Source organism: Leuciscus leuciscus, assembly GCF_965113295.1.
Source record: "Leuciscus leuciscus genome assembly, chromosome: 9".
Taxonomy (NCBI): domain Eukaryota; kingdom Metazoa; phylum Chordata; class Actinopteri; order Cypriniformes; family Leuciscidae; genus Leuciscus; species Leuciscus leuciscus.
Genome location: NC_138733.1, coordinates 22,059,100 through 22,086,592, shown reverse-complemented (window position 1 = coordinate 22,086,592; position 27,493 = coordinate 22,059,100). Strand labels below are relative to the sequence as shown.

The 27,493-nt window shown below is 40.6% G+C and overlaps 1 protein-coding gene across 1 annotated transcript; it reads left to right on the top strand.

The window, feature by feature from the left end:
* Positions 1 to 50: 50 nt before the first annotated feature.
* On the top strand, positions 51 to 26,895 carry LOC309505796 (uncharacterized protein). The gene is made up of 34 exons (XM_082179254.1): positions 51 to 211; positions 418 to 519; positions 745 to 813; positions 1,104 to 1,252; positions 2,120 to 2,162; positions 2,300 to 2,344; positions 2,606 to 2,703; positions 3,452 to 3,549; positions 3,641 to 3,754; positions 4,634 to 4,701; positions 11,077 to 11,185; positions 11,284 to 11,359; positions 11,452 to 11,521; positions 12,187 to 12,319; positions 12,613 to 12,707; positions 13,495 to 13,566; positions 13,644 to 13,924; positions 17,875 to 18,064; positions 18,536 to 18,637; positions 18,765 to 18,833; positions 19,224 to 19,372; positions 19,496 to 19,538; positions 19,663 to 19,707; positions 19,801 to 19,898; positions 19,990 to 20,087; positions 20,889 to 21,002; positions 21,414 to 21,481; positions 21,584 to 21,692; positions 21,791 to 21,866; positions 22,034 to 22,103; positions 23,087 to 23,219; positions 23,337 to 23,431; positions 23,545 to 23,643; positions 24,127 to 26,895. The coding sequence occupies exons 1-34, from the start codon at positions 71 to 73 to the stop codon at positions 24,427 to 24,429; spliced, it is 3,624 nt and encodes a 1,207-aa protein (XP_082035380.1). The 5' UTR covers positions 51 to 70; the 3' UTR covers positions 24,430 to 26,895.
* Positions 26,896 to 27,493: the final 598 nt, after the last annotated feature.

The window sequence follows — 27,493 nt, the reverse complement described above, 5'->3', positions numbered from 1 at the left end:
CACAGCTGCAGCAGCAGGATCGTTCCCTGTTGTGTCTCTGGCCTCACTGCAGATCAGGTCGAAGAAGATCATGGATGTTTCAAGTCCCGGGACTGAAGCTTCGTCAATGGAGCCTAGTTCCAGGCTTTTTTGCTGTAGATCCGTGAGACGTTGCATCCCTCTGGTATATAGACAGGAGCTCTACAACATCCTGCGCATGACCGGACCCCTGGTATGAACTCGGCTTCTCTCACTTATACACTAATATATGCACATAACAATAAGGATAAAATATTCACATATTCATATTAACATAACAGAAACTTTCATCTCATGTGACGAGGAATGAATCTGCAAAGAACTGTCAATATTTCCTTAAATGGCTTAGTGCTCTCACACACTTCTCATTCACTGACTATTCTCAGGTTGTCATTCCAGGTTGCATCGCGCATTCTGAATTATCTCCTGCCGTTTGTCATAACAATGTTTTGCGGTCGCCTGGGAAACAGTGAGCTGGCTGGTTATGGAATGGCTTCAGCTGTGAGTTAGTTTCAGTCTGCTTATTATTCCTCTTGAGTGCTGCAACCTGTTTGCTTTGTGGTAAAAGAAACAATGGTGTATGAAATGCAAATGTTGGCACAGTGTCGTAAAGTTCAGCCATCAGGGGTTTGACATATCATAAGCCCTTGGTTTTGAAGCTAGTGTACTGATGTAGTTCAGAGCATGGCTGAGAAGTAGCTGATGCTTGTTATTCTGATTTATCAGACGATAAACATAACAACTGCAGCTACAGGTGGAGGTCTTGCGCTGGCAGCTGACACACTTATCTCTCAGGTATGAAAATCTGTGTGGATGCAGTGGGGTCCAAAAGTCTCAGACCACACTGAAGAGGATTCAAAAACCTCTAGCAAATGTATTTATTTATTATTTTGTACAGACGGACAGATGTGTATTAAATTAGGAAAATGCAAAATAAGAATTTTTGTACACCACTGGAACTCCTGCAATGAAATACAGAATAAGGTTCTACTGAAATTCTGAATTTGTTACAACATGAGACATTTCAGGAATACAGTATCAGTTTAAAGTGCCTTTCCTGAGATTTGGCCTTATGTTCCCCTCAGACCTTTGGTGGGAAGAACCTGTGCCGTGTTGGCATCATCTTGCAGAGAAGTGTCCTGATCCTCCTGCTCTTCTGTTTGCCCTGTTGGGCTCTGCTCATCAACACACAACCCATCCTTCTTCTGCTGGGTCAAGACCCAGAGGTGGCCAGGTGATTCAATAAACAAAAAAATTGGTAACACTTAATTTTGATGGTCCCCTTTAGACATTGTGTTGACTATAAGTAACGTTGCACCTACATGTCAATTAACTCTCATTAAAGTATTAGTAGGCAGTCTGCTTAATATCTGCTCACACTTTATTTTGATCGTCCACTAACAACCCTACCGAAAGTGTAACCAATAAATGACTAATGGTATACATATACATAGTGCTTTTTCTTAACTCTAACAACATTTTTTTGATGTTTCTGCTAAAAACAAGGACAAATCGTCAAGACAAGATGTATTCTCAAAAGCATATGAAATTTTGCAGAAAATCATGTTTTTATAGATGTTTAGATAGTTTTACTGGATGAGAAAAAAAACGGATAAAATGTTATGGTGTGATGGCTTAAAATGCAACTAAACCAGGTTCAAACCGCAAGCGAGTCATCAGCCTAACTCTAGGTTGATAAAAGTATGTGCTGAATGACTTCTTGTTTACCATTTAGATTGAATAAATCCTTTTGACTAGAACCAAAAAACAAACAATATTTATGCATGCTAGTTTAAAGTTATAGATCCCCAAGGTGTTGAGCAAACATGATAGCGTCTTAGAATGACAATCCTCCCTATCTCTAGCAAACATATTTTGCGACTTCCTTTCCTAAATAAATGTTGACAATATTGTTAAATGAGGCGTTTTAATGTGCACAGACACATATTCTAATACTCAATTTAGATGCAGGCCAGGGTGGAAATGACAGTGTGCAGCAGATTTATTCTGCTGTGTGATAACTCACAGCATTCTTTTTAAAATGATTCATGGTGTCTTGTCCTCTATACTATATCACAGTTACAAATTTGTTCCTTTTCAGGATAGCTCAACTCTATGTGGTCTGTTACCTGCCAGCAGTCCCAGTAAGTCATAAAAAATGGCATAATTTTCCTCTTGTCAGCACAGTCGTATAATTTACATTCTATGTCTTGAAATATGATACACATATACACCCCAACTCCAACCAGCAGTGTTTCCCTTTCTCTTTTTCTTCACACAGGCTATGTTTTTGCATCAACTGCAAGTAGCCTATCTCCAGAACCAGGTATGCAATCTTCTTTTGGCAGTTATAAGTATAGATAAGCACCTTAGCTGAGCTCTTCAAAAGCAATGTAGCATGCAAGATCTTAGAACCTGCAGAGTATCCTATCTATCAAAGTCAGCCACCAACTGTGATCTTTACTGGCAAATATCTTCTTGCTGTATGATTTGTAAATGTAGCTTCATATGTGTCACTCAATGTAATGTCACAGCAGTGACTGTAAATCCAAAGGATGCTTTAACAGTGGCTGTTTTGGGCCTGTAGGGTGTGATTCTGCCTCAGATGTATGCAGCCATTGCAGCCAACATTGCTAATGTGGCGACAAACTACATCCTTCTCAACTGGTTGAACCTTGGGTTATAGTAAGTCGAGGGGCTGTCTCTCATATACACACATGTATTGTGTTAGTTAATCATGCAACAGTTATAGTTACAGTCCTCGAAATTGATCGTTCAAGAGATGTTCCCTAATATTTAGACCTGCAGTATAGGCTACAGGGATTTTTCACTGTTTATATCACTCCGCCTGTTGATTCATTCAACCGATTCATTCAAACAAACGGATTCATTCAGCAACGAATCAAGTGACTGTCTGAATCCGAAATCACATTTTTTCCTATTATTTACAATATTCATAAAACAGTAGGCGAAAAGTATCCGAATGAGATTCTGAAGTGCCCATCTGATGGGCACTTTATCCCACGAGGCTTTGGGGAGGATTTGTGTATGGCAGTGAAACGACGTGGGCCATCATCAACACTGATGAGAGATTCATTCATTGTATCATTCACTAAACCGATTTGTTCAAAACACTGATAATTTAGGAACGAATTGAAATGCCATTGTGTGTTGTTTGGATACATTTTGCTGTGGCTTTTTTGGGGATTATTTTCTTTGGCTGAGCAAAAATACACGCAGTAACTCACCATAATGTGCCTAATTAAAATGTATACAAACTATCACACGCAATCCATCCATAAACCACAGGACACTTATATTTGTGCCCTGACAGTTTTTCATTTGATATTGCTTATATGTCCATCCATACAATGATATAGAACTACCGTACCAGTTTTAAAGTCATGCATTTTTCTGGTATTTTGTATTTCAGCGGATCTGCTGCTGCCAATACTATATCTCAGATCTATATTTGTCTTTTCCTCTATTTATATATTCGCTGGAAGAAGCTCCACATTCAAACATGGGGAGGTGAGCTAACTAGCTAGTTAAACAATGTTTTAATGAATGCATAAAATACCACTCCATCTGTGTCTGCAGTATCTTTCTCTGCCCACCACAGGCTGGTCATGTGACTCACTGCAGGAGTGGGATGGATATATGAAACTGGCCATCCCCAGTACCATGATGCTCTGCTTCGAGTGGTGGATTTATGAGGCTGGAGGGTTCTTAGCAGGTAATCTAAGGACTAAAGTCAAAAACAAATCCTTTGTGCTATACAGAAAACGCTGCCTGTAAAATGTAATAGAAGTATGCATTTTATTAGGCCTAGTCATGAAGAATGTCCTCCAATTACAATGTTTGTTTAGATGTGGTGCTTAATGTGGTTTCAGGTTATTAATTTTGGCAGCGGCTATATGCATTAAGTGAAAATAGCTATATATTCTATTTACACTATATAAAACTAGCAGTTCTTTGTAATAGGTGCAAATAGTTGTTTGATGCTATTTACTTATAAATAGTGGCAGATATTTGCACCTCAGTATTGTTGTACATTAACAGGATGCAGTAATAACAAAGAGTGTAAATGACTATATTTATTAAAATTATTAAATGGATGCCGCCTTATTGGGACAATAAAGCCATCCCTACACTCACCCCTAATCCTAAATGATAAACACTGTATTATTAAGCAGTCGTTAGGCACTTTATTTCCACTTTTCACATATTTTCTTCATTTTTATAAAAAATAAATGCCTTTCCAATCTGATATGAGATGGAAAAAGGGAGAAGAGCAAGCTCGGCAAAAGGCGGATTCGAACTCGGGAAGAACATGTCAATAGTTACTTTCAGGCACCATACTCCCTATGGCCTACACCACTGTTAAGTTTTCAGCAGTGGGTGGAGTTAGTGTAAATAGCCTTTGCCAACAGGACAGGCTATTTACACTAAGTGCAAATAGACACTGCGTTTTCATTTTAGCCTTATTTTTCACTCATGATTGCTACAGGAAAATAGAAAAGGCTTGTGTAAAAGCTTTAACAAGAAAGAGAAACCACTTAAATACAACATTATAATACCATCAAACTCATTCCCATATGTCCGTCTCTTTCAGGGATGCTGGGAGAGTTGGATCTTGCAGCTCAACATGCAGTCATTATGCTGGCTTTTATCAACTACATGGTAATTTAAGCCCCAATATTCCCCTAATTATTAAGTTCCAGAAGGAACATGGCACATGCTTCTCTTCTCCCACTACATATCAAACAATGATTTACTTTGTTTCACATAACCAGACAAACAAGTATAGGCTATAAATAATCATAGAGAATAGAGAACTAATAAATTATGAACTAGCTTTACACATATACGATTGTTCAAAAGTTTGGGGTCAATAAGATTTTTTTTTTTTTTTTATTGCACATTTATATTCAATTGATCAAAACTGGAAAAAGATTTCTGCTCAAATAAATGTTTTTGTTTTTTTACTTTCTATTCATTAAAGAACCATAACTACATACCTGTTTTCAAAGAACCATAACTGTTTTCAGCATTGATTATAAGAAGAAATGTTTCTTGAGCAGCAAATCAGCATGAGAATGATTTCCGAAGGATCATGTTTCACTGAAGACTGGAGTAATGATGCTGAAAATTCAGCTTCACAAGAATAAATTAGCCTACATTTGAAAATATATTAAAATAGAAAACAGTTAAATCTGTCAAAAACATGAAAAAAACCTTCAGTAACCTCGGTTCTCTCTAGAAGAGGGAACGAGTACTGCGTTAGATATCTTACGCTCGGGGAAAATCCTTTTTCCGCGAGATATTGAAGCCAAAAATTATCCTTAATTTTGTAATAATGCAAAACGCGTTGCGGCAGCATGCAGACATAGGCGAGGCAGCTCGCGCGCCTATTGGCTGCTCTGCGGCAACTGCAGCAGCCTATCGAGCGAGGCCTGGCGTGACGCCAGACCCAATCAGGGCACTTCGCGCCCGCTGCGTCACGTCCCGCCGAAATGGGCGTGGTCTAGGCCTATAAATACCGCTCGCAGGCAGCTATTATCTGGTTTTTCATCATCGAAGCAACCAGAGCGTGCACATGCACGGCAAGATACGCAGTACTCGTTCCCTCTTCTAGAGAGAACCGAGGTTACGTTAGTAACCGAGTACGTTCTCTTACGAGAGGTCTCTCGTACTGCGTAAGATATCTTACGCTAGGGGACCCAATGCAAAACGCCGTGCATGCTGAGATCTGACACCAAAGACCCAAGGGCGAAAGCCCGGGGTACATATAGTGCACAATCACTCAGGGAACTCACAGGGAGTCCGGGAAGAGGGAGGGGCGAAGGCGCACTCTTCCACATATGGCAGCGTCGCTTAGACGCGAATTTCATCATACAGACAGGGCGGGGTACGGCCTGAACTGATGGGGGAATGTGGGTCTTACACAGTTTGCCCAGGCACATCTCGTGCTGCTACTTTTCACTGTCGAACATTGAGCTGTGCTCAGTAGACGCAGCATTCTGAGCTGATAGCATCAGGTCAGATAATACTGGTAAACTTAGACCGACAGCAGCCTGGCCTGCAGGGCGGGAACCTCTAGGTTATAGAACCTTATAAATGTAGACGGGGAGGCCCAGCCTGCCGCCATACAAATATCTTGCAAGGCAATCCCACTTCACCAGGCCCACGAAGAGGCCATGCCTCTCGTGGAGTGTGCTCTGACACCCAACGGGCACTGCATGCCCTTGGAGGCGTATGCCAGCGCTATAGCATCAACTATCCATCTGGATAGGCTCTGTTTCGACGCGGCTAGTCCCTTAGAACGTCCGCTAAACGAAACAAAGAGCTGCTCCGTCTGTCTGAAAACAGACGAGCGAGACACATAAGCTCGTAATGCCCTGACTGGGCAAAGGAGGCTCGCGTCTCTTTCCTCAGCAGGGACCGGTAGGGCTGACGGAGATAACCTGCGCCCTAAACGGTGTGTTGAGGGATTTTGGAACATAACCGTGCTTAGGTTTGAGTATAACTTTTGAGTCATTAGGCCCAAACTCCATGCACGCCGCGCTCACAGAGAGCGCGTGTAGGTCCCCTATGCGCTTCACTGAAGCGAGAGCCAGCAGAAACACAGTCTTGAAAGACAGGTGTTTCAAATCAATTGACTGTAAAGGCTCAAATGGCGCACCTTTCATGGCTTCCAGAACCGTAGAAAGGTCCCATACGGGGACTGAGGGAGGTCTGGGAGGATTCAGTCTCTTAGCCCCTCTAAGGAAGCGGATGACTAAATCGTTCCTTCCTATTGACTGACCAAGCGTTGTTCCTGAGAACGCTGCTATAGCCGCCACATAAACTTTGAGCGTGGAGGGGGCCCTGCCCTTATCCAACAGCTCTTGTAGGAAGGAAAGCACCTCCGTCACACCACAGTCTGTGGGTGACACACCACGGGCTGTGCACCAGCCTGAAAACACTGACCATTTCGAGGAGTAGAGCCGTCTCGTAGACGGAGCTCTAGCCTGCGTGATCGTGTTTAATACTCCTTTAGGGAGTCCAACATGTACCCGTTGATGGCCCAGACATGAAGGGACCATAATTCCGGGTGAGGATGCCAGATCGAGCCGTGGGCCTGTGAGAGGAGGTCTCTCCTCACTGGTACTGGCCACGGGGCAGTGCTTGCTAACTGCATCACGACTGGGAACCAAGGTTGGTTTTCCCAGAACGGTGCCACCAGCAATACTGAGCATCCTTCTTCCCTGATCCGCTCTATCACCTGAGGCAGGAGAGAGACGGAGGGAAAAGCATAGAGCGGGCGGCGGGGCCACACATGGGCCAGCGCGTCCCTGCTCTTGGAGAAAAATTCCGGACAGTGAGCGTTTTCTTGAGACGCGAACAGGTCTACTTCCGCTCTGCCGAATTTCTTCCACAGCAGTTGGACTGTCTGTGGGTGTAGAGACCATTCGCCTGCCGGAACATTGTTCCTGGACAGTCTGTCTGGTCCTATATTCAGGAGCCCTGGCACGTGCGCTGCTCTGAGCGAGCGCAGGTTGCACTGAGCCCATACCAGGAGGCGTTCTGCCAGCCTGTACAGGTTCCTGGACCTGAGGCCGCCCTGGCGATTTATGTAGGACACCACAGACATGTTGTCCAAACGGACCAGGACGTGGCGTCCTTTTATTTGGGGACAAAAACGCGTCAGCGCGTGGTCTACTGCCAGCATTTCGAGGCAGTTTATGTGCAGGAGCTTCTCCCGTTCCGACCACTGGCCGAAGAACGGTCTGCCCTCAAGCAGCGCTCCCCATCCCGAGGTGGACGCGTCCGTGGAGAGCTCTTCGCCCAATTGACACTGAGACCCAAATTCTCGAGGTGATCGAGTAAAACGGTCGTGTGTTCTATGAGCACTGAGCGAGATTGCGCTAGAATCAGCCAATCGTCCAAATAGTTCAGTACTCGCATGCCTCTCATTCTGAGGGGTGCGAGTGCCGCATCCATGCACTTCATAAATGTACGGGGTGCCAGGGATAAACCGAACGGCAGGACTGTGTACTGATATGCCTGGCCCTCGAAGGCGAATCTCAAATATCGCCTGTGACGTGACGCTATCTGTATTTGAAAATACGCGTCTTTCAGATCTATTGACACAAACCAATCTCCTTGGCGAATCTGCACAAGGATTTGTCTGGTCGTGAGCATCCTGAACTGTCGCTTCACAAGCACTCTGTTCAGTTGCCTTAGATCTAGTATGGGTCTGAGACCCCCGTCTTTTTTCGGTACCAGGAAGTATCTGCTGTATAGCCCTCCTTCGCTCTGAACTTGAGAGAGAGGCTCTATGGCCCCTTTGCTCAATAGTGTCGCCACTTCGGCTCGAAGTAAATGTGCTACTTCTGTTTTTACCGTGGTCTCGACGCGCGCCGCATAGCGGTGAGGGCGTCGGCGAAACTGTAGCGAATAGCCTCTTTTTATAATGTTCAGCACCCACTTCGAAACCCCGGGCAGCTTTGCCCATGCGTCTGCATGGATAGCTAGGGGTTGAATACGAAGCGCGCTCCGCTCGCTCAGCGATGGAGAAGCTTCGGCGTGCTGCAACACAAGCGTCGCGCTCGTGACATTTGATGCATGGGGCGCGCTGATAACAGCGGGCAGATTGCCCGCGCTCGACTCCTCTGCGGTGGTCAACTGCGAGGGAGAGGGCTGGGCGGTTCCCGTGGGGACTGTCATGTCTATGTGTGGATGTGGGCGCGGGACAGCGGGCACATTTATCACACCGAAAGCATCGTTCGCTTGAGTGAAGCGAATGCACGTTGGTTTCGTTTTTACAGAAACCGTGAGACATGCATAACGTGGTGTTAGTGGGCACTGGGTAGTGGGCACATTCACCATGTTTGAAGCGCAACCGATCTGAGTCGGTTTTATGTGCGCGAGCCCTGTGTGACAGGCTGTGCTTGTGTGTAGAGATGGGCACTGGGCAGTGGGCATTCTTACTACACATGAGACACCATCGGCCGTGGCCGGGACACCAGAAAATACACTCTTTTGGGGATTTAACTGGGTAGCCGTGAAAACGGCATTTGTGTGCAGGCAAGCGGGTGACAGAACCGGCTTGTTGGCTGCAGAAAACACTGGAACAGTCACATTTGCTGGAACTGGACGAGCGAATAGCTTTGGTGTGAGTCCGGTCGCAGCGGGACTTGAACACCGTCGTTTTCCTAGACGTGCTAGGACGACTTCGGGGCCTCGGCCTTCACCGTAATCCTAGGTCGCGGGCCACGCACGGCGGGGCGGCGACCGGATGAGCGGAAGTGCGGTCTCGCGCTTCGGGCCTGGCGGCGCTGCGAAGTGGAGGCAGTGGACGGTGGCTGTGGCTGTGGCTGTGAGCTCTGAGCAGACGGTTTCGCACGGCCTGCTGCAGAGCTGGAGCGCTTCGGGAGGAAGTGCTTTATAGCCTGTGACGCTTTCTGTACCTCTGCGAATCTCTCCGCAAAATCCTTGACGGAGGATCCAAAGAGGCCTGTGGCGGAAATCGGGGCGTCGAGGAACGCGGTGCGCTCGGACTCGGCCATTTCCGAGAGCGTCAGCCAAAGATGTCTCTCGGTCACAGTGAGAGAGGCCATATTCCGTCCAATGGCCTGCGCTGCAGACTTAGTAGCACGGAGAGCGAGGACCGTGGCACTTCTTAAGTCCGGCACGCAGATCGCGTCAGGTCCTTCCTCATCCAGCTTACGGAGGAGATCGGCCTGGAAGATCTGAAGCGTAGCCATGGTGTGCAGCGCTGACGCAGCGCTGACGCAGCTTGCCCGGCGGTGGGAAAGCGCGGCGGAGCAGGCTTGACGTCGTGCGGCAAGCTTTAGAGGGTAGGGCCAACTTAGCGCGCCGTCCAGCGGAGGGCGGACATAAGTTGCCCGCTATCGCCTCTTCGACCGGCGGCAGCGAAAGGTATCCTTTGTTCTTGGCATCGTCAACTGCGGAGAATGCCAAAGAAACAGCAGGACGCACTCTAGCTGAATAGGTCGCGTTCCAGGACTTAGCGACTTCTTCGTGTAACTCAGGAAGAAAGGGCGCTGGTCTGGACGCAGGCGAAGCGCGCTCCCCAGGCAGGAAAAATCCATCCAGCCGGTTGTGAGCGGGCTGCTCGGGCGAAGACCACTCGAGGCCGCTGTCCGTCAGGAAGAGAGGCTGACGAAGCCGGGGAAGCAAGCGGGTGAACCGGCGAGCTTTGGCGGCTGGGGGAAGGTTCCGGGACCCGCTGGGCACGGCGCTTTTACGGCGCGACACCGCGGCGGGCGGGGGAGCAGTCTCAGCGAAGAAGGCCAGGCGAGTCCTCAGAGTCGCCATAGTCATCAGCTCGCAGTGAGGGCAGCCGCCGTCAGCGAGCGCGAGAACTGCATGTTCCTCACCCAGGCAGGAAACGCAAACCACGTGGCGGTCCCCGTCGCTGAGTGTGGCTCTGCACGAGCCGCAGGAAGGCATCTTGAAAAAGACGCTAGCTCTTTTAGAATGTGTGTCGCAGCAGCGACACACACACACACAAACAGAGTACAATGTAATGGAAAGGATATGCAGCAGGAAGGCAGGAAGGCGGCGCAGCCAGCGACTTCAGTGACTCGTCCCGCTGAAGGTGCTCTCTCTCAGATGGCGCGGCTTCTTCTCCAGCTCCAGCGATGCGTGTGCTTCGCTTGAAGGATGAAAAATCAGATAATAGCTGCCTGCAAGCGGTATTTATAGGCCTAGACCACGCCCATTTCGGCGGGACGTGACGCAGCGGGCGCGAAGTGCCCTGATTGGGTCTGGCGTCACGCCAGGCCTCGCTCGATAGGCTGCTGCAGTTGCCGCAGAGCAGCCAATAGGCGCGCGAGCTGCCTCGCCTATGTCTGCATGCTGCCGCAACGCGTTTTGCATTATTACAAAATTAAGGATAATTTTTGGCTTCAATATCTCGCGGAAAAAGGATTTTCCCCGAGCGTAAGATATCTTACGCAGTACGAGAGACCTCTCGTAAGAGAACGTCCTGACCCCAAACTTTGGAACGGCAGTTTATTTTCTTAACATGTTTTACTGGGATGTCAGTTCCCATTAGGGATTCAAGGTGCCGCATGTGTACATGTTGGCAATGCACTTGGAGCTGGAGATATGGCCGGAGCGATCCGCACCAGCAAGGTCTCGCTGACCTTCACAGGTTTAAACGCAGCCATATTCCTTTGAGACACATTCATCTTTCAGTGTCTGCTCAAGTTTGACATGTCTTTTTTCTTTTCCTTTATCATCTGGATGCAGCTGTCTTGGCTGTTTTGCAAGGTCTTGTGCTAGCGTCAACAAAAAACGTTATTGGTTTCTTATTTACATCAGATGAGTAAGTATTTTTTTCCAAATGAGACTGATTTTCTTTATCAGAAAGATGTTCTTTAGACAGTACTGTACTGAAGATTGTGTCTTATTTTGTAGGCGTATTGTGTCGCTCGTCTCCAAAATCTTGAACGTCTACTGTGTGCTTCAGTTCTTTGATGGTCTTGTTGTGAGTACTTAACATTGCTCTTACTTTTTCTGAGGAATTTATTTTATTTCTGGTTTTAGATGGCTGTGTTTTCTAAATGAACTGCAATATATATATATATATATATATATATATATATATATATATATATATATATAATATGCATACATTATATTATCTGTATATTTTTTTAGATACTTTTTTTAGAAACTATTTTTTGCAGCATGATCATTTCAGTATTTGTTTAGCTCAACTGGAAGAACACACACACTAATAAAATGTATTGCTTAAATGCACAGTCGCTTTATATAAAGGACCCTATTTTACACCCGGCGCAATGCAGCGCCAAGCGCGATGCAAGTGTTTTTTGCTAGTTTCAGCCCGACGCAGTAATCATTTTCACGTCCTGCGCAACGTTGTTTAAATAGCAAATGCATTTGCGCCCATTTGTGCGCCCATGGGCGTGCTGGTCTGAAAACGAGGTGTGTTCTGGCGCATTGTTGGCGCGTTGCTATTTTGAGGCAACAGAAATAGACTGCACCATTGACCAACTGAAACCTGGTCTGAAGATGGCGCAATATATATATAATGCGCCTATTGGCGGGTCCACAAGATTAGGTTAGATGGTTAAAATTGGGCTCAACGTTTGTAAATGTCTAAATGTATTCTTTTACTCTCTTTTCAAGTGTGTCTGCATGGGTATTCTGTTGGGATCAGGGCAGCAGAAGATTGCAGCCGTAGCTAATTTCTTTGGGTATTACTGCATTGGACTTCCACTTGGCATCTCTCTCATGTTTGCTGCAAAATTAGACGTTGTTGGTTTGTTTTCCTTCATTTTTTCCTTCTATGATCTTATTAACAGTTTAAATTGTCACTCATTGTACTCGTTGATATTCTGTGAACTTGTCATCTTCTCTAGTCACCATGTTAGCATCTGCTTTATAAATCATAATTTCATTGGGTTGAAGCACGTAGAGAACATGAGTGGACCCAGCACGGGTCCCTGCAGAATTGCATTAATATGTCTCGAGCACAGAGAACAGCATTCATTAAAACATTTCTGTAATGAGATAACAGCTGTCCTAGAGCAATGTCCTCTCTTGCTTTCACAGGCTTTTGGCTGGGACTTCTAATTTGTGTATGTGTGCAGTCCAGTTTTTTCATTGCAGTCATTTTTAGACTCAACTGGGAGAGAGTGACCAAAGAGGTAGGCCTGCTTTATTACAGCTCTTGCAAGGCAGCACTCTCGTAATATGCCTCTTTTTTTCTATTCTTCTTCTTCTACTTAGGCTAAATTTGCAGACTCCATTTAAACTCTTTGTATACTGTATATTTCAGTCTTAGGTGTGCTGTCTATTTTAGGTTTTTGTAGGCCTTTCAGAGTCCATTTTACAGTATTTACATAATGTGACGTAATTTTGAGAGAAAATGTAGGATGGGACTTGATTTTGTCATTAGGATTAGATCGGATTATGAAAAGTGGCTTTTATATATCAAAATGGAGCCAGACTGCATTGCTAGAACAATGACTAAATTGTTTTTTTTAAGAAAGTGAAGTGACATGAAGGCCAAGTAGAGTAACCCATACTCAGAATATGTCCTCTGGATTTAACCCATCCGAGTTAGTGCACACACATTAGCTGCGAGTAGTGAACACACTGAGTTTGCATTATCTGAAGTCCAGGTGTTTGGGCATCTGAAGTCTTCATAATAGGCCGGATCCAGGCTAAAGAGATGCGTCTTTAATCTAGATTTAAACTGGGAGAGTAAGTCTGAGCCCTGAACATTATCAGGAAGGCTATTCCAGAGTTTAGGAGCCAAAATCAAGTCCCGCCCTACATTTTTCCTTGTTCGAGAAGCCATTTCACTCAGATATACATCACAATATGAAAGAAAAAGACTATCACATCTTCCGTTTCATGCTGACTTTAATTAATTCCTGTTCTCATCTGAATTATATAACTACATATAAAGTTACATACATAACATTTCAGGCAGTGGAACGAGCTGGAAAGGGTAAAATCTCTACAGCGTACCCTGATAGTCTCACTGCGAGGCACAGTGAGGTATGTCTATTGACTTTTACTACATCTGTAACAAAAAACATCTCTGAAAACTGAGCTTGTGTCTTGTCTGCTCTCAGAATGGGGAAGAGTATATGACTGTGAACTCAAATGATCAGGATGGAGAGCCAGACGTGACTCGCGTGGAGGAAAAGCCCAGAGTTCTGCTCTCTACCTCTCAGCTGATCCTCAGGAGGGGTCTGATCACCCTCACTGCTCTTCTCTTCCTAGCTGTAGGGATAGCCATCCATCTCATTGTGCCTTTACCTGATGTGTCTTATGCTCTGAGGTCAAATACTACTTTGGAATCAAACTTTACCACACCGTCAACTCTCATCCATTCAACTTCAGTCTCAATCTGAAAATTTTATTCATTTTATTACCCAACTTCTAGAAAATTATACATTTTCCAATACAAAAATAATTGTTGGAGCATTACATACACCTAAAAAATTTATTATATATATGATGAATTAATTATATTATATTATATTACATATTAAATTATATAAATTTTAATTGGAAAGACAAACACTGAATAAGAAAACTATATTTTGAAATATCTATTTAAAAACATACAGATTTGTCTCTTTTCTTCTTTTTTTGATTTGTTGAAATTAAAGATCATTATTTGAAATGTATTTTATTTACATTTTATTATTCCCAGCTGGCTGTGGCAGCGATTACTAATGTTTTTGACTCTCATGTTTGACTGAGATTGTTCGGGAGCGACAAGAAAGACATAATCCATTACCTTTTCCCCAAGGATTCATGGGTCTGAAACTCATTTTTACAGTCACTTTGAATGAAGCAATCCCTGCCCATGCTGGCCATGTTCTGCAGTAATGAGAAAGGAAAATGTCACAATCCCTAGTAAAAATCAGGGATTTCTGATGATAAAAAAATAAAATACAAAGCCAAACACTTTTAACATCTATTTTTAAACTTAATGTAAGAGCTAACAATAGCAGAATATTCGATCAAAAGCAGTCTCTGAATCATATTTTGTAGAATTAGGCATTCCTGATTTGATTTGTTTTGATAAAAAAAATTATTAAAGTTGAAAATGATAAAACAGATGTTCTCATATTGATTCATCTCTAGCACACATCTAGAAATAAAAGGAGACATGTTGGTGTATGGGCACGATTTATTTGACAGATGATAGGAAACATTGTAATAAACGTTAAATTTATGACTTGCATGTTTAAGAATAAGTATTAAGCTCTCGGTTCAGATTGTTCTGGCAAGCAGGACAGCTAGATTTCACTCACACATGTACAAGTATAATTTAATACTCATCACATACAGTATTTACAATATTAAAATTCATGAGTCCAGTCTTAGAAATTCAGTGCAGCTGTTACAACACATTTGTCTTCTTTCTTATTCTTTTTCTTGAAATCTTGCCAGAACGTTCAGCTTTTTGAACATCACAGTGGTTCAAAGGTTGGTGTGAGGCACTGAGGAGGATGTTAATGTTTATTTCTGTCCTTTAAAAAAGTAACTATTTTTCCTGAAATCACATTCTGTATGCATGATGATGCAACACATCATAACACATGTTTAGATATTAATTGATTTTTGGAACCTGATTGATGATTCACTGATTTGTTTGTAAATGTTCATGCGGCTGTGAGATGTATGCAGAAACAAACCAAAATAGATTTACAATTACAGTGACATTACCGGCAAAGGACAGTCGAAGGCAAGTTGTAATGATAAACAGTTCTGGGGTTTTGAAATGTTAAAGTCATATTTGTAGTTCTAATTTGAAAACTGAAAGAGCAGCTGAATGAATCATTTTATATTGGTTAATGGAGGGGGATGTGAAAAAAGAAAAAAAAGAGAGGTAGCATGCAAAATGTATGGCATGCACAAGGCAAATAAAATAAAGTTTTATGCAAAGTTCACACACAAATGTTGTGTTTCATGTTTTATGGGGACTTTCCATAGACACAATGATTTTTATACTGTACAAACTGTATATTCTATCCTCTTACACTAACTAACTCCACCCATCACACAAAACTTTCTGCATTTTTACATTTTTAAAACATCACTTGTAAGCATTTATAAGCTGTTTTCCTCATGGGGATAAAAAAAAAAAGTATTTTGAATATTGCCATTTTTTAGGGACATTTTGTCCCCATAATGTAGGGGACACACACACACAAACACACTCACTTTATTAGGTAGATCTTGCTAGTACCGGGTTGGATCCCCTTTTGCCTTCAGAATTGCCTTAATACTTCGTGGCATAGATTCAACAAGGTGCTGGAAACATTCCTCAGAGATTTTGATCCATATTGACATGTTGCAAATTTGTCAGCTCTACATCCACGATGTGAATCTCCCGTTTCACCACATCTCAACAGTGCTCTATTGGACTAAGATCTGGTGACTGTTGGAGGCCATTTGAGTTTAGTGAACTCAATGTCATGTTCAAGAAACCAGTTTGAGATGATTTGTGACATGGTACGTTATCATAATAAAAAAGAAAGAAAGACATTTCAATGTTTGATACTGAAAAGGCTCAACATATTGCCTTTGCAATGATTCTGACCCCTTGTAAATGTTACATTTTTTTATCTGGTTAATTTCACTGATTTTAATGCGTTATTTAATCCTACTTATTTTTTATTATTAATTTTCAAATTCACTGCCATTGTTTAAAACAAATTAATTTCATTCAATTAAAAGTAATTAGAAAAAAATAAGTTTAATTTAATTTCCATATACATTGTAAAATGAATACGCTATATCTACTCAATAAAATTGTGCAGATTACAAGCAATATTATTAATTAAATTGAACACATTAGAATTGAGTAATAATTAATCAAATTAATTCCTTAAAAGTTAACCATTTAAAATTTTTTAAACAAAAATATCTGAATAACAGACAGACGTCAAAGATGAATTAAGAACTCTTTATTTTGTATTGCCAACATTGAAGACACCTGATGTTAACAAGCAGAATCACTGAAGGAGAAAACCGTAACGTTAAAACCGTAATTTTAAGTCACCATTATGGGGATCAGTGTTTGCTTTAGTTGGGCTCTTTACCCTTACACCGTTAACTTTAGATTTTGTTTGGCTGCTGTACCTGAGTTATAACAGCCAGATGAACAAATAGAAAAGGTGATCTGATGGTGTTGGTTGTGATTTAACATAATCATTATTTCACAATCATTTGACCTGAATCATTGAATTCATATAGAGCCCAATTTCTGAGTTAGGTTTACTTTATTAATTATAGCAGCACTGTCCTTGTACAGCATAATATTTTTAGCCTTTTCAATGAAATCCAAATGATCAAATCAATATATTATTATTTTTTTTTATTCAACATTTTCTTTTTATGTAGGCACACACAGACATCAAGAATTAGCGTATGAATCTCAGCAATGGTGACAAACAGATCACCTCTGATCATAAGCTCATTATTTATTCATGCAGCAATGCATGATGGGAGCCATGAATGAGTTTTGATTGGTGGCACCCAGAATGCACTGCAACATGCTTTATAATTGTCACCATTGTTGAGATTCACAGGCTGATTCTTGAAAACATTTGAGTAAATTCAACTCAAAATAGTTTAGCTAAAATTATGAATATACAACCAATTTACAAAATATAAGTACACTCAACTTAAAAAAATATATCTGGATTTAGATACATTTATTTCGTGCAACCCTTTGACATAATAAAATTAAGTAAAGTCAACATAATTTTATTTTTTCAGTGTATATAGGTCATCTGTTTCTTTCATTCAGGGATATAGGCATCCTGTCAGAGAGTCCTGTGTGCAGTTTTCATATACTCCAGAGTACACTACTCTAGTAAATGTTCCACCAAGCTGTGATACAGTAAGTTAAGTAACAATATGTAATACGTAACGCTTTTCAGAAAAGAGCGTTGCAACTTCTTTGTTGCGGTAGAGCTATAGAGCCTGGACTGTAAAACTGTGGCATGGGTTACGTAGAGTCTTCTGCTGTTACACAGTTACCGTAAGTACACCAAGAGTATTCAAAGCAGCACTGGATATATTCAATATCATTATACTGATTACTTTAATGTGTTGTAAATACAACTGTTAATCAACTTGTAATTGGATTTTTCAAAAGAACCGATTGATCTTGTAAAACAATGCAACTCTTTCCCAGGACTGCAAACATTCTCCTCCCATCCTGTGGATTAAATCAAAGCGTCTCATTGTCTTCACCTCAGTTAATCTGTAAGCCTTCAAAGGTTGTGAATGTGGACCTGAAGAATGAACAGCGGTAAGGGCCCCTAACAGTCTATAAAGCAAAACCAGGCCCCTTACAGTGGCTTCGAGGATCACAACTGAGAAGATCATGGACGTCTCGAGTCCCAGAGCTGACACTTTGACTATGGAGCCCAGTGCCAAGCTGTTTTGCTGTGGTTTTGTAAGGCGTTGCATCCCTCTGGTATACAGAGAAGAGCTCTACCACATCCTGCGCATGACTGGACCCCTGGTGAGGATTCTGTCACATACACATCATGATAATGTGCTATGCTTGTTCTGTTTAAATAGTGAAAGAGCTGGCAGAGAAATGCAGTGGCTTCGAAATGTCCCATTCTTGAATAGACCATGATTTGTTTTGGGTACATTTTGTATCATGTCTTCATGCATGTCCATTTGAATACAAATTAATCCTGGATGAGTTGATTCGCGATTGTTAAATCTTGCATCCTTTATAAAATAAATGCTGTGTAAAAATAAGCCAAAAAATGGTCTTAAATAGCTTGGAAATTATGTTTTAAGCAGATTTTACAGTATATTTCCAGACTAGATCTGTTAAAAAAAATACTTCTCATGAATCTTCAGATAAATAGGTGCTTTGTTTTTCGTCCATGTGACTGGGGACTTTAATAACCGTAGTCCATGTGAGTCCAGGACTTTCATCTCCATTTAGTGCTAAATATTTCTTTGTTTGTATTCTCAGCTTGTGTGCCGGTTCCTGAATTTCCTCCTTTTCTTTGTGGTGACAATGTTCTGTGGACGTCTGGGGAACACTGTGCTAGCGGGCTACGCCATGGCCTCAGCTGTACGTCTGCTTGAATCAAAACTTCTGCCGGCAAATATGTGTTATGTACCACATTATTGAGATGTGCAATATTATAGAGCAATGATTCACAAGCCCACACAATGTGTCCGATACATTTATTTTTCAGACCATCAATGTAACAGCTGCAGCGACGGGGTTTGGACTTGCTTTGGCATGCGACACTTTGGTATCACAGGTGTGTTTTCCATACAAATAGCACTCCAACTGTGTAATAAAATAATAAACCAAAAGCATGGACAATGAAAGGCCTACTAAGATTCACTTGTTTAATATATTTTATTTGTAAAGCCATTTGAATACAAATTAATCCTGGATGAGTTGATTCTTGGTTGTTATTGCAAGCATAAAATTGTATGATGTCTTGCATTCCATATAAAATGATGGCCATAAATGGTCATAAATAGCTTTCAACTCACACTAACAGGTTTTATGGGATAGATAAAGATTATTTCATGACATTTATAGTTGTATGAATGTTTTTTTTTAGGTTGATATCCCTCAGACCGTTCTCGCATGTATAATAACATAACTGATAGCTTATGGCAGTCTAACATCTTGCCCTCAGACATTTGGGAGTAAGAACCTTCTCCGTGTGGGCATAATACTGCAGAGAGGCATCGTAATTCTGACGCTCTTCAGTTTGCCCTGTTGGGCTTTGCTTGTGAACACCCAGCCCCTCCTTCTCTATCTGGGACAGGACCCTGAGGTGGCTAGGTAAGTGCCACTCTTCAACACTCACTGACTGAACATATCTGTATTGACATTGACTGTTGAATACTAGAGTACAAACCAGTCTGTGGTGTCAGAATGAAAACTAACAGCTTCTCTCTCTCTCAGGATTGCACAGCTCTATGTGGTTGCATATTTGCCAGCAATTCCAGTAAGGTCCACTAATGGATGATTATGGATTGCATTTCCAATACAGTTGAACTCAAATCCATTAATTCTTTGTATACATTGCTGTTCATCCTCATGTTGAGTCTGTCATGTATCCTATATTACAGGCCATGTTTCTGTATCAGCTGCAACTGTCATACCTTCAGAACCAGGTACAAACAAATCTTTTAAGGAAATCAACAACTTAATAACTGCATTCAGTTCTTGTATGTTGTTGTTGTAATACTCATGAACCCACTGTACAGGGAGTGATCAAGCCTCAGATGTATGCATCTGCAGTTGCCAATGTTGCCAATGTGATAGTGAACTACTTTCTGCTGTACTGGTGGGATTTTGGAGTTTAGTGAGTATAGATATGTTTTCCATATTTTGTGTTTTTTTTCATGTGTTTTTCAGTATTTTGATAATAAGATTTGTGTTCTGTGCACTTTCAGTGGGTCTGCTGCAGCAAACACCTTTGCTCAGGTCTTTAATTGTTTTGCCCTGTTTTGTTTCATTCGCTGGCAGAAGCTCCATGAGAAAACTTGGGGAGGTGAGTGTCTATCAATATTGGGGAAGTTACTTTGAAACTTAAGTTTGCCAAACTACCAACTCATATTTAAAACTTAGAATTAATCTAGTCAAGCACTTTTGGGGGAAAAAAGACTCAATAAAACACCTCAAGATGCTAACAAAATAAAACTACTTAAGGGACACTATTTTCTTAAATGTATAAGTTTCAGATTTGTATCTTAGCCTTTTTCTGGAACAAAATTTGTTTGTTTTTGAATAAACAAATTCACAGTCTCGATCAGCTTCAAACTTGATACATTTACACATAACAATAAACAGACTATGTCATGAATTAAATAAGAGTATACAGAGACGCCCGATATATCGGCCACCGCATCAGTATCGGCCAATATAAGTTTATTTTTATTGGCCCGATAAGAAAAGTTGGCCAATATATTAAAGCAGAAAAATGTCCTTCAGCTGAGACACTTCAGATGCACAGTGTTCACCATTCTCCTCTGCTAAAGAAACTCTTAAGCCTCTTAAAAGTCCTCGTCCGTGCTCCTAACAATTTTGACCTTAAGACCTCTTTTAAGGGTTAAGATGCTTTCTGAATTACTTTTTTCTTTACTAGGATTTTTTTCTTTAATTTTAAGAGTAAACGGCCACATTTCTAAGAATTTTCTTCGAATTTTGTCACTAGCTACTCTTTGCATTAAGATTCTTTATGAATACGGGCCCTGGTCTAAACAGGAATGTGTGTCCCTCGTCTATTTATAATCCAATCGACCAAAACGTAAATACCAGGTGTAAACAGGGCCTTACTGTTTTCCTCCAACAGGGTGGTCTTCTGAGGCCCTGCAGGAATGGGGTTCCTACATGAAGCTGGCCATCCCCAGCACACTGATGACCTGTTTTGAATGGTGGATCTATGAAGTTGGAGGCTTCCTGGCAGGTACATTCAAGGGTTTTTATAGTTAACAAAAACTAAAACCAAAAAAAAAAAAAAAAAAAAACCTTTGTTGCTTAAAATACAATAAAACTTAACTGAAATAAATAAATCATTTTTATTTTATTTCTGCAAGTTATCAAGGCAACATTTATTACTTATTTAGTTTAACTAGATGTACTAAAAAAAACTAAAACTGAAATAACATTAATAAAGCAATAGGCCTAAACATAAAAAAATAAAAAATAAAAAGACAAAAACACAACAAAATTACTAAAATCTCAATGATGCAAAAATAACACCATTACACTCACAGTACAGAAAATAAATGTCTGTTTGTATATTTAACCAGTTTGATTTTACAATTGCTTTTCCGCTGAATTATCCCATTCCCACTGACTCTCCTCATCCCATCAGGAATGCTGAGTGAGGTGGACCTGGCTGCTCAACACGTGGTTATAATGCTGGCGTACATCAACTACATGGTGTGTTTAGATAATCTGAGAATATTCATATTATCATATAAAAGTCACCTTTATCCTTTTCATGATTGTGCTGTTTTTATCATCTCCATCTTGATATTCCAGATCCCATTAGGAATGCAAGGAGCAGCATGTGTTCGTGTGGGAAACGCACTTGGCGCTGGGGAAACAGCTGCTGCCATCGTCACCTGCAAGGTTTCTCTCATCAGTTCAGGTAAAACTCATTTAATTTGATATCAATCATTCCTAAGCTTGTCATGACACTTATAAAGAACCAATTTATGTCTTATAAATGTTCATTTTGTTCCCCAGCTGTTATTGCAATCATTCAAGGTTTAGTGCTGGGCTCAACAAAAACCGTCATTGGCTTCATATTCACTTCGGATGTGTAAGCCACTTTCCTTATTATTTCAAGCATGTAAAACAATGTTTGTTGGCATAAGTACACTTGAACAAATCTGTAAACACTCTTGTCTAATCATTAAAAATTAAGATTTAACAGAAATAATGTCAACAACAGCTGTGTTTCAAATTTCCATTGTGATGTTTGTTTAGGAATATAGCAGAGCTTGTGTCTCATCTACTTAACATCTACTGCCCTCTTCAGTTCTTTAATGGAGTATTGGTGAGTTCTGCACAAACTTTTGTTCCTCATTTTCCCAGAAACAGTATATAGGGGGAGGAGACGGACCACCCATATAAAAATAAATGGGAGATATTTCAGCGCTCAATATAGGCTCAATACATTTTATTTAAAAAACCCAGTCTCCAGAAACTTTTTAGCAAGATTTAAGCTAAAGAAGTGATACCATAATTGCAGTGTTATTTTAATATCATTGATATACTATTATAGTTTAGTAGTATATAGTATAGTATAGTATAGTATAATATATAGTTAATTTTTTATTAACGTTTATTTATTAGATTTAGTCTATTTCGTTTTAGCCATTTTTGTACTTCAATTTGAACTAAACAAAAAATTTGAAATGTTGCCCTTAATGCAAAGGTAAAAAAAAGTTTACTTTTTCTATATTTTTCATCTCAGAGTCGGACAGCTGCCTTGTAACAATCAGCATAGAAACGCTTTGAACAACTTAGAACGTCAATGGAGAAAGGCACATAGTTCATCATAACATCGTAATATACATCATATACATAATTCACCCGCTATATTGCTAAAAGTACCCAATTTTTCATACCAACAGAAAAATTGACTGGGATAACCTGTCTTCTCTTGAGACTCCCCTGCTTCACAGTTTTATGGAGAAAATACTCAGCAATAGTGTTGACTTATGAATACGCACATGGTTTGTCTTAAAGCATATTAAAAACACCACATAGACATATAAACAACATTAAAAGCTTGATTTTCACCACAGGGGGTCTTTAAAATATCAAGCGTATAGGGTGGCCATTATAGCACCAAAATGGCCATCGAGTGTACTTACCTTAAAGGGACTATATATATATATATATATAGAATTGTGTGTATTTATATACATATTTTTATATAGTTATATTTATCTTGAAAAATGCAGTAGTGTTTTGAATCAAGTGTAGTATTTTGAAGTATTTTATTTCATTATTTCATTTCATCATTGATTTCAGTGTGTTGGCATGGGCATTCTCATTGGCACAGGGCAGCAGAAGATAGCTGCTATTGCTAACCTTTTTGGCTACTACTGCATTGGACTCCCATCGAGCATTGTTCTGATGTTCACGGCCAAGTTACAAGTTGCTGGTTCGCCTTGTTACAACTAAATGCATCATATTGACTCCTGTCACAATTACTGATGTTTAATTACACAAATGATCAGGGAATCTTTAAATATATACAATTTCTCTCCCGCTCTTTCAGGCTTTTGGCTCGGCCTCCTCATTGCGGTCTTTTTGCTTGCAATTTTTTTTGTTGTGGCCATTTTCAAATTAGACTGGAAGAAAATTACCAAAGAGGTAGGCATATCAGACCTATCAAAACTGGACCTTTCTTCTAATTATACTGCTCATGATCATGTGATTAGTTGTTGACTTCTGTGACTGAAAGAGGTTTTTTTTCTCTTTGCAAGGCAATTGAGCGTACAGGAAAGAGTGCAAATGGAGCAGTGACCCCTGAGTTTTGTTCTAATCATCGCAACAGCTTCTACCAGGTGGTCCTGAATACAGAGGTATGTTGTTGTCTTTATAGTTTTCAGTTTATATAATCAGTCAAAACTATTAATAAAAAGTATGCATTATTTTACCACAATTAATTACAAAAATAACATGCTAAAATTAATGCATTTAATCGAGTCAGCCGATTCGTACATTTGTACATGTATTTTTAAAGGAATAGTTCACCAAAAATTGTAATTGTCATTTTCTCATCCTCATGTTGTTCCATGACTTTCTTTCTTCTGTGAAACACAAATGAAGATGTAACTGTTTTTTGTCCAGATAATGAACCTCAATGGGGTCCAAAACATAAATGGACCTCATTCACTTTGATTGTATTGACAATTTTTTTTTTCATAAAGTCATACCGGTTTTGAATGACATGAGTAAAATTATTTTTGGCTGAACTATCCCCTTAAGATACCCTTTAAAAGAATGTGGCACCCATGGCACAGTTAAAACGCTTATAATGGTGAAATTGTGTCTCACTGTATCAGAATGGGAATGGATACATGGTTGTGAGCTCTCACGATCAGGACGAGGGGCTCAACAGTACTGTGGTACATGAGGAGCCAAATGTGACTCGCGTGGAGGAAAAGCCCACAGCTCTGCTCTCTACCTCTCAGCTGATCCTCAGGAGGGGTCTGACCACCCTCGCTGCTCTTCTCTTCCTAGCTGTAGGGATAGCCATCCATCTCATTGTGCCTTTACCTGATGTGTCTTATGGTGCCGGTGCAAATTTTACTTTGGGCTCAAACTTTACCACAGCCACTCCCATTTATTCAACAAGTACTGTTTGAAACTAGGACCTCAGGTAGATTCACTGTGAACTTTTTATATCTGTATGCTGTGAGAGGTAAGAAAGAAATTGAATTGAATTAGAAAAATAGACGCATTTTTACAGTGGTCTCAGCCTATTATGACCTATATTGTGACCTAGACAGGTGATCTTATTTTTTACCCTTAGTGCATTTGCTTTGTCCACATCATTAGGCCGACTAGTAAGAAAATCGACCAGCTTAGCAGGAAAAAGGTCTGTTCCCCAGTGACAGTCTTATAATCTCTTCAGTTGACATTTCTAGTCAGGCGTCTGCTGGAGACATAGGCCTACTGCTAAAAAGAAGATATTCTACAAAAGCCGCTGTCACATACAGAAGGCTGTATTATTAAACATGGCGGAACTGTGGGAACTTGAAGCAAATGCTGCTTGAGGGGCCGTTCACACAGAATGTGTGTTGCAGGGCAGTGGAATAAAAAATTTAAAAAACAGTGCATGGCCTAGTGATGTGTTTATAAAAAGTCTTATTTTAACTTGAGGGCCACATTTTTTGCCGTGTCATGCACAAGCTGCAAAAAAGCTTCTTTTCAGTTATTTTCCATGTAAACATGCGACATGTGTCCTAAAGGCCTAAAATGCAGCGGTTAAGTTAAAAAAAACCTCTCTAGGCTTAGCGTTTTTTTCCATTTAAGGGCCATTTATACAGAATAGGTTTTTGCTTTGGGAAAAAAACTACATGCGTGTAGTGAGCAGTGGGATGGACAAAAAAAGCAAGGTCTTAAAGGAGACCTTTAAAATGTACATTTTTTTGTAAATTTGGAGTGCTGTCAGTACAGAGAACAACGACAAAAATCGGTGTTGCCTACACCGTGTTATCCTCTTTTTAAAATTTGCACCCTGTTGACTTCAATGGGGCAAATTTTAAACCTGCATTTAGCCTCTTGACATCCTTGATGTGTCATTACAAGTGCCCAGCCATTGTGAGTGATTCCTTCAGAGTGAACGCGGTGAATCTGACTGCAGTAGATATGAAAGATATGAATAAAAATGATGTTAATTCAGCCAGCGCACATACCTGTATTTACATCCTGTTTTCGGTCGAAGTCCACAGTAGTCGATTGTCGAGTTCACGCGCATAGGTTATCACGCGCGTGGACTCGACAATCGACTACTGTGGACTCCGACCGAAAACAGGATGTAAATACAGGTATGTGCGCTGGCTGAATTAACATCATTTTTATTCATATCTTTCACCGATTTTTGTCGTTGTTCTCTGTACTGACAGCACTCCAAATTTACAAAAAAATTTGCTCAATGTTAAAATTGACCGGAGTTCTCCTTTAAGATCTTTTAACTTGAACGCTGCATATTTTAAAACACTGTGTTATGCGCTAAATATGTGAGATGTGAGCACTACAGTCAAAGACGTTTGCCTAGTGCAAGTTTGCATAGAAGAACAATAGAAACGCAGCACAGAGGAATACAAAAATGTGTTCTTTGTGAATGGCCCTTTACACTGCCCTGTGTCTCGCGCTTTCAAAAGCAATAACGATTTCTGTGTGAATGACCCTTAAAAGGTTGTCTACACTGGACACGTCAAAGCGAACATTTCCAAATCCATTTGTATTGTTGTCTTAAGTAGCCAAACCATGTGGAGTAATGTGCATCAGAAACAAAACTTGCCGTCCGTTTACTGTTGTCGCGCTGCATCCAGTGTAGACCGAATCACTGATTATAATGGTTTACTATTTGCTTTTGACGCTGCTTGTGTCTGCAGTAGACTTGGTGTAAGACAAAAAACCTTTTGTGAAATTGCTCACATATGAGTTTTTAAAGGTTACAGTAAATATTCACAGACAACTGGTGAACCATCAAATGTATTAGCTCCCTCTGATTAAGGTCTTCTATTATATATGGTTGGACATCCATTATACTGTATATCTTTTCATTTTCTATTAATGCTATTAATCAATGCAATATTGTTCTCTAAGCTTTTTTCTATTGACATATGACCATATATCTGATAAGTTTTTGATTTTTACTTTTAAATTTAATAGTCTTTGTGTGCTGTACATAAACAGGATGCACCACTTATATATACAATTTTTTAATGTACTTTTATCTTTAATTTTCTCCATCCAAAATACAAATGCTGCCTCCTGTCTAAGCCTACACATATTTAAATATATCCATGCTGATATGTCCATCCAGAGCTTTGCTGTCATATTGTTTGTTGCTAACTTGTTATATGTAAATGTTTGACGCACCTATAGGCCATCAGGATTAACATATTATAGTAATTTTGCTGGTTAAGCACATGATTTTTATGCCCTGTTGTGGGCGGTCTTTAGCACACACCCCATCTTTAGAACTGTTTATTGTAAAAAGATGATCTATAATTAATTTAGTTTCTAATTTAAAACAGCTGCAAAAACTGCACATTTGATTCAGAGCAGCTTATCAAAATTAAATCCCTGGTGAAAGATAATGTGTATTTCAGTGATCTTTAGTCACATCGTTAGTCATTTACAATTATGACTGTGCCTCAGATGCAATTTCACTGAAACTTGTGTCTGTTAAGGTGTGAACCAAATGGTTCATACAGTTAGAATAACAAACGAACAGCATTCCTCAGGAACTTATTGTAGATTGCAGGATCTCCAGTGGGAAGTCCTAACAGTATTTATTGTTAGTAGCCCTTTTGTCTTCAGGTATAAAGTCCTGTCCCACAGACAGAACTTTGGGAGAAGTTAAGATTCTTAGAAGGGTTTAGATTCTTTGAAGACTGACACGCTAACATCGCTGCTGAAGAACTGCTACACTACCACCTTCAATAAATGTTCCCCACAAGAACTCTGGTCAAGCTTACTTATTTTATGGATTACATTTTATTGAATAAATTGGCGACAAATACAGCAAACTCGAACACTGGGTCAACAAATCACTATCCCATTATATTCAGAGTGTTTTAGGAGGGTCTTTTTCTTCATCAGCTATATTTAGAGCCAGGTCACTTAAGGACGGAAAATTTATTTAATTTAAAAAAATTCTCATCCCCTGATCCTAGTGTGTTTATCGAACAAAGT

What these genes read in the sequence shown, in the direction of transcription:
- LOC309505796 (XM_082179254.1), top strand. Translation starts at nt 71, where the DNA reads ATGGATGTTTCAAGTCCCGGGACTGAAGCTTCGTCAATGGAGCCTAGT. An exon ending in GTTATGGAATGGCTTCAGCT is followed by an intron (nt 520 to 744) that starts GTGAGTTAGTTT and finishes CTGATTTATCAG; the next exon opens with ACGATAAACATAACAACTGC. An exon ending in AGGTGGTCCTGAATACAGAG is followed by an intron (nt 23,644 to 24,126) that starts GTATGTTGTTGT and finishes TCACTGTATCAG; the next exon opens with AATGGGAATGGATACATGGT.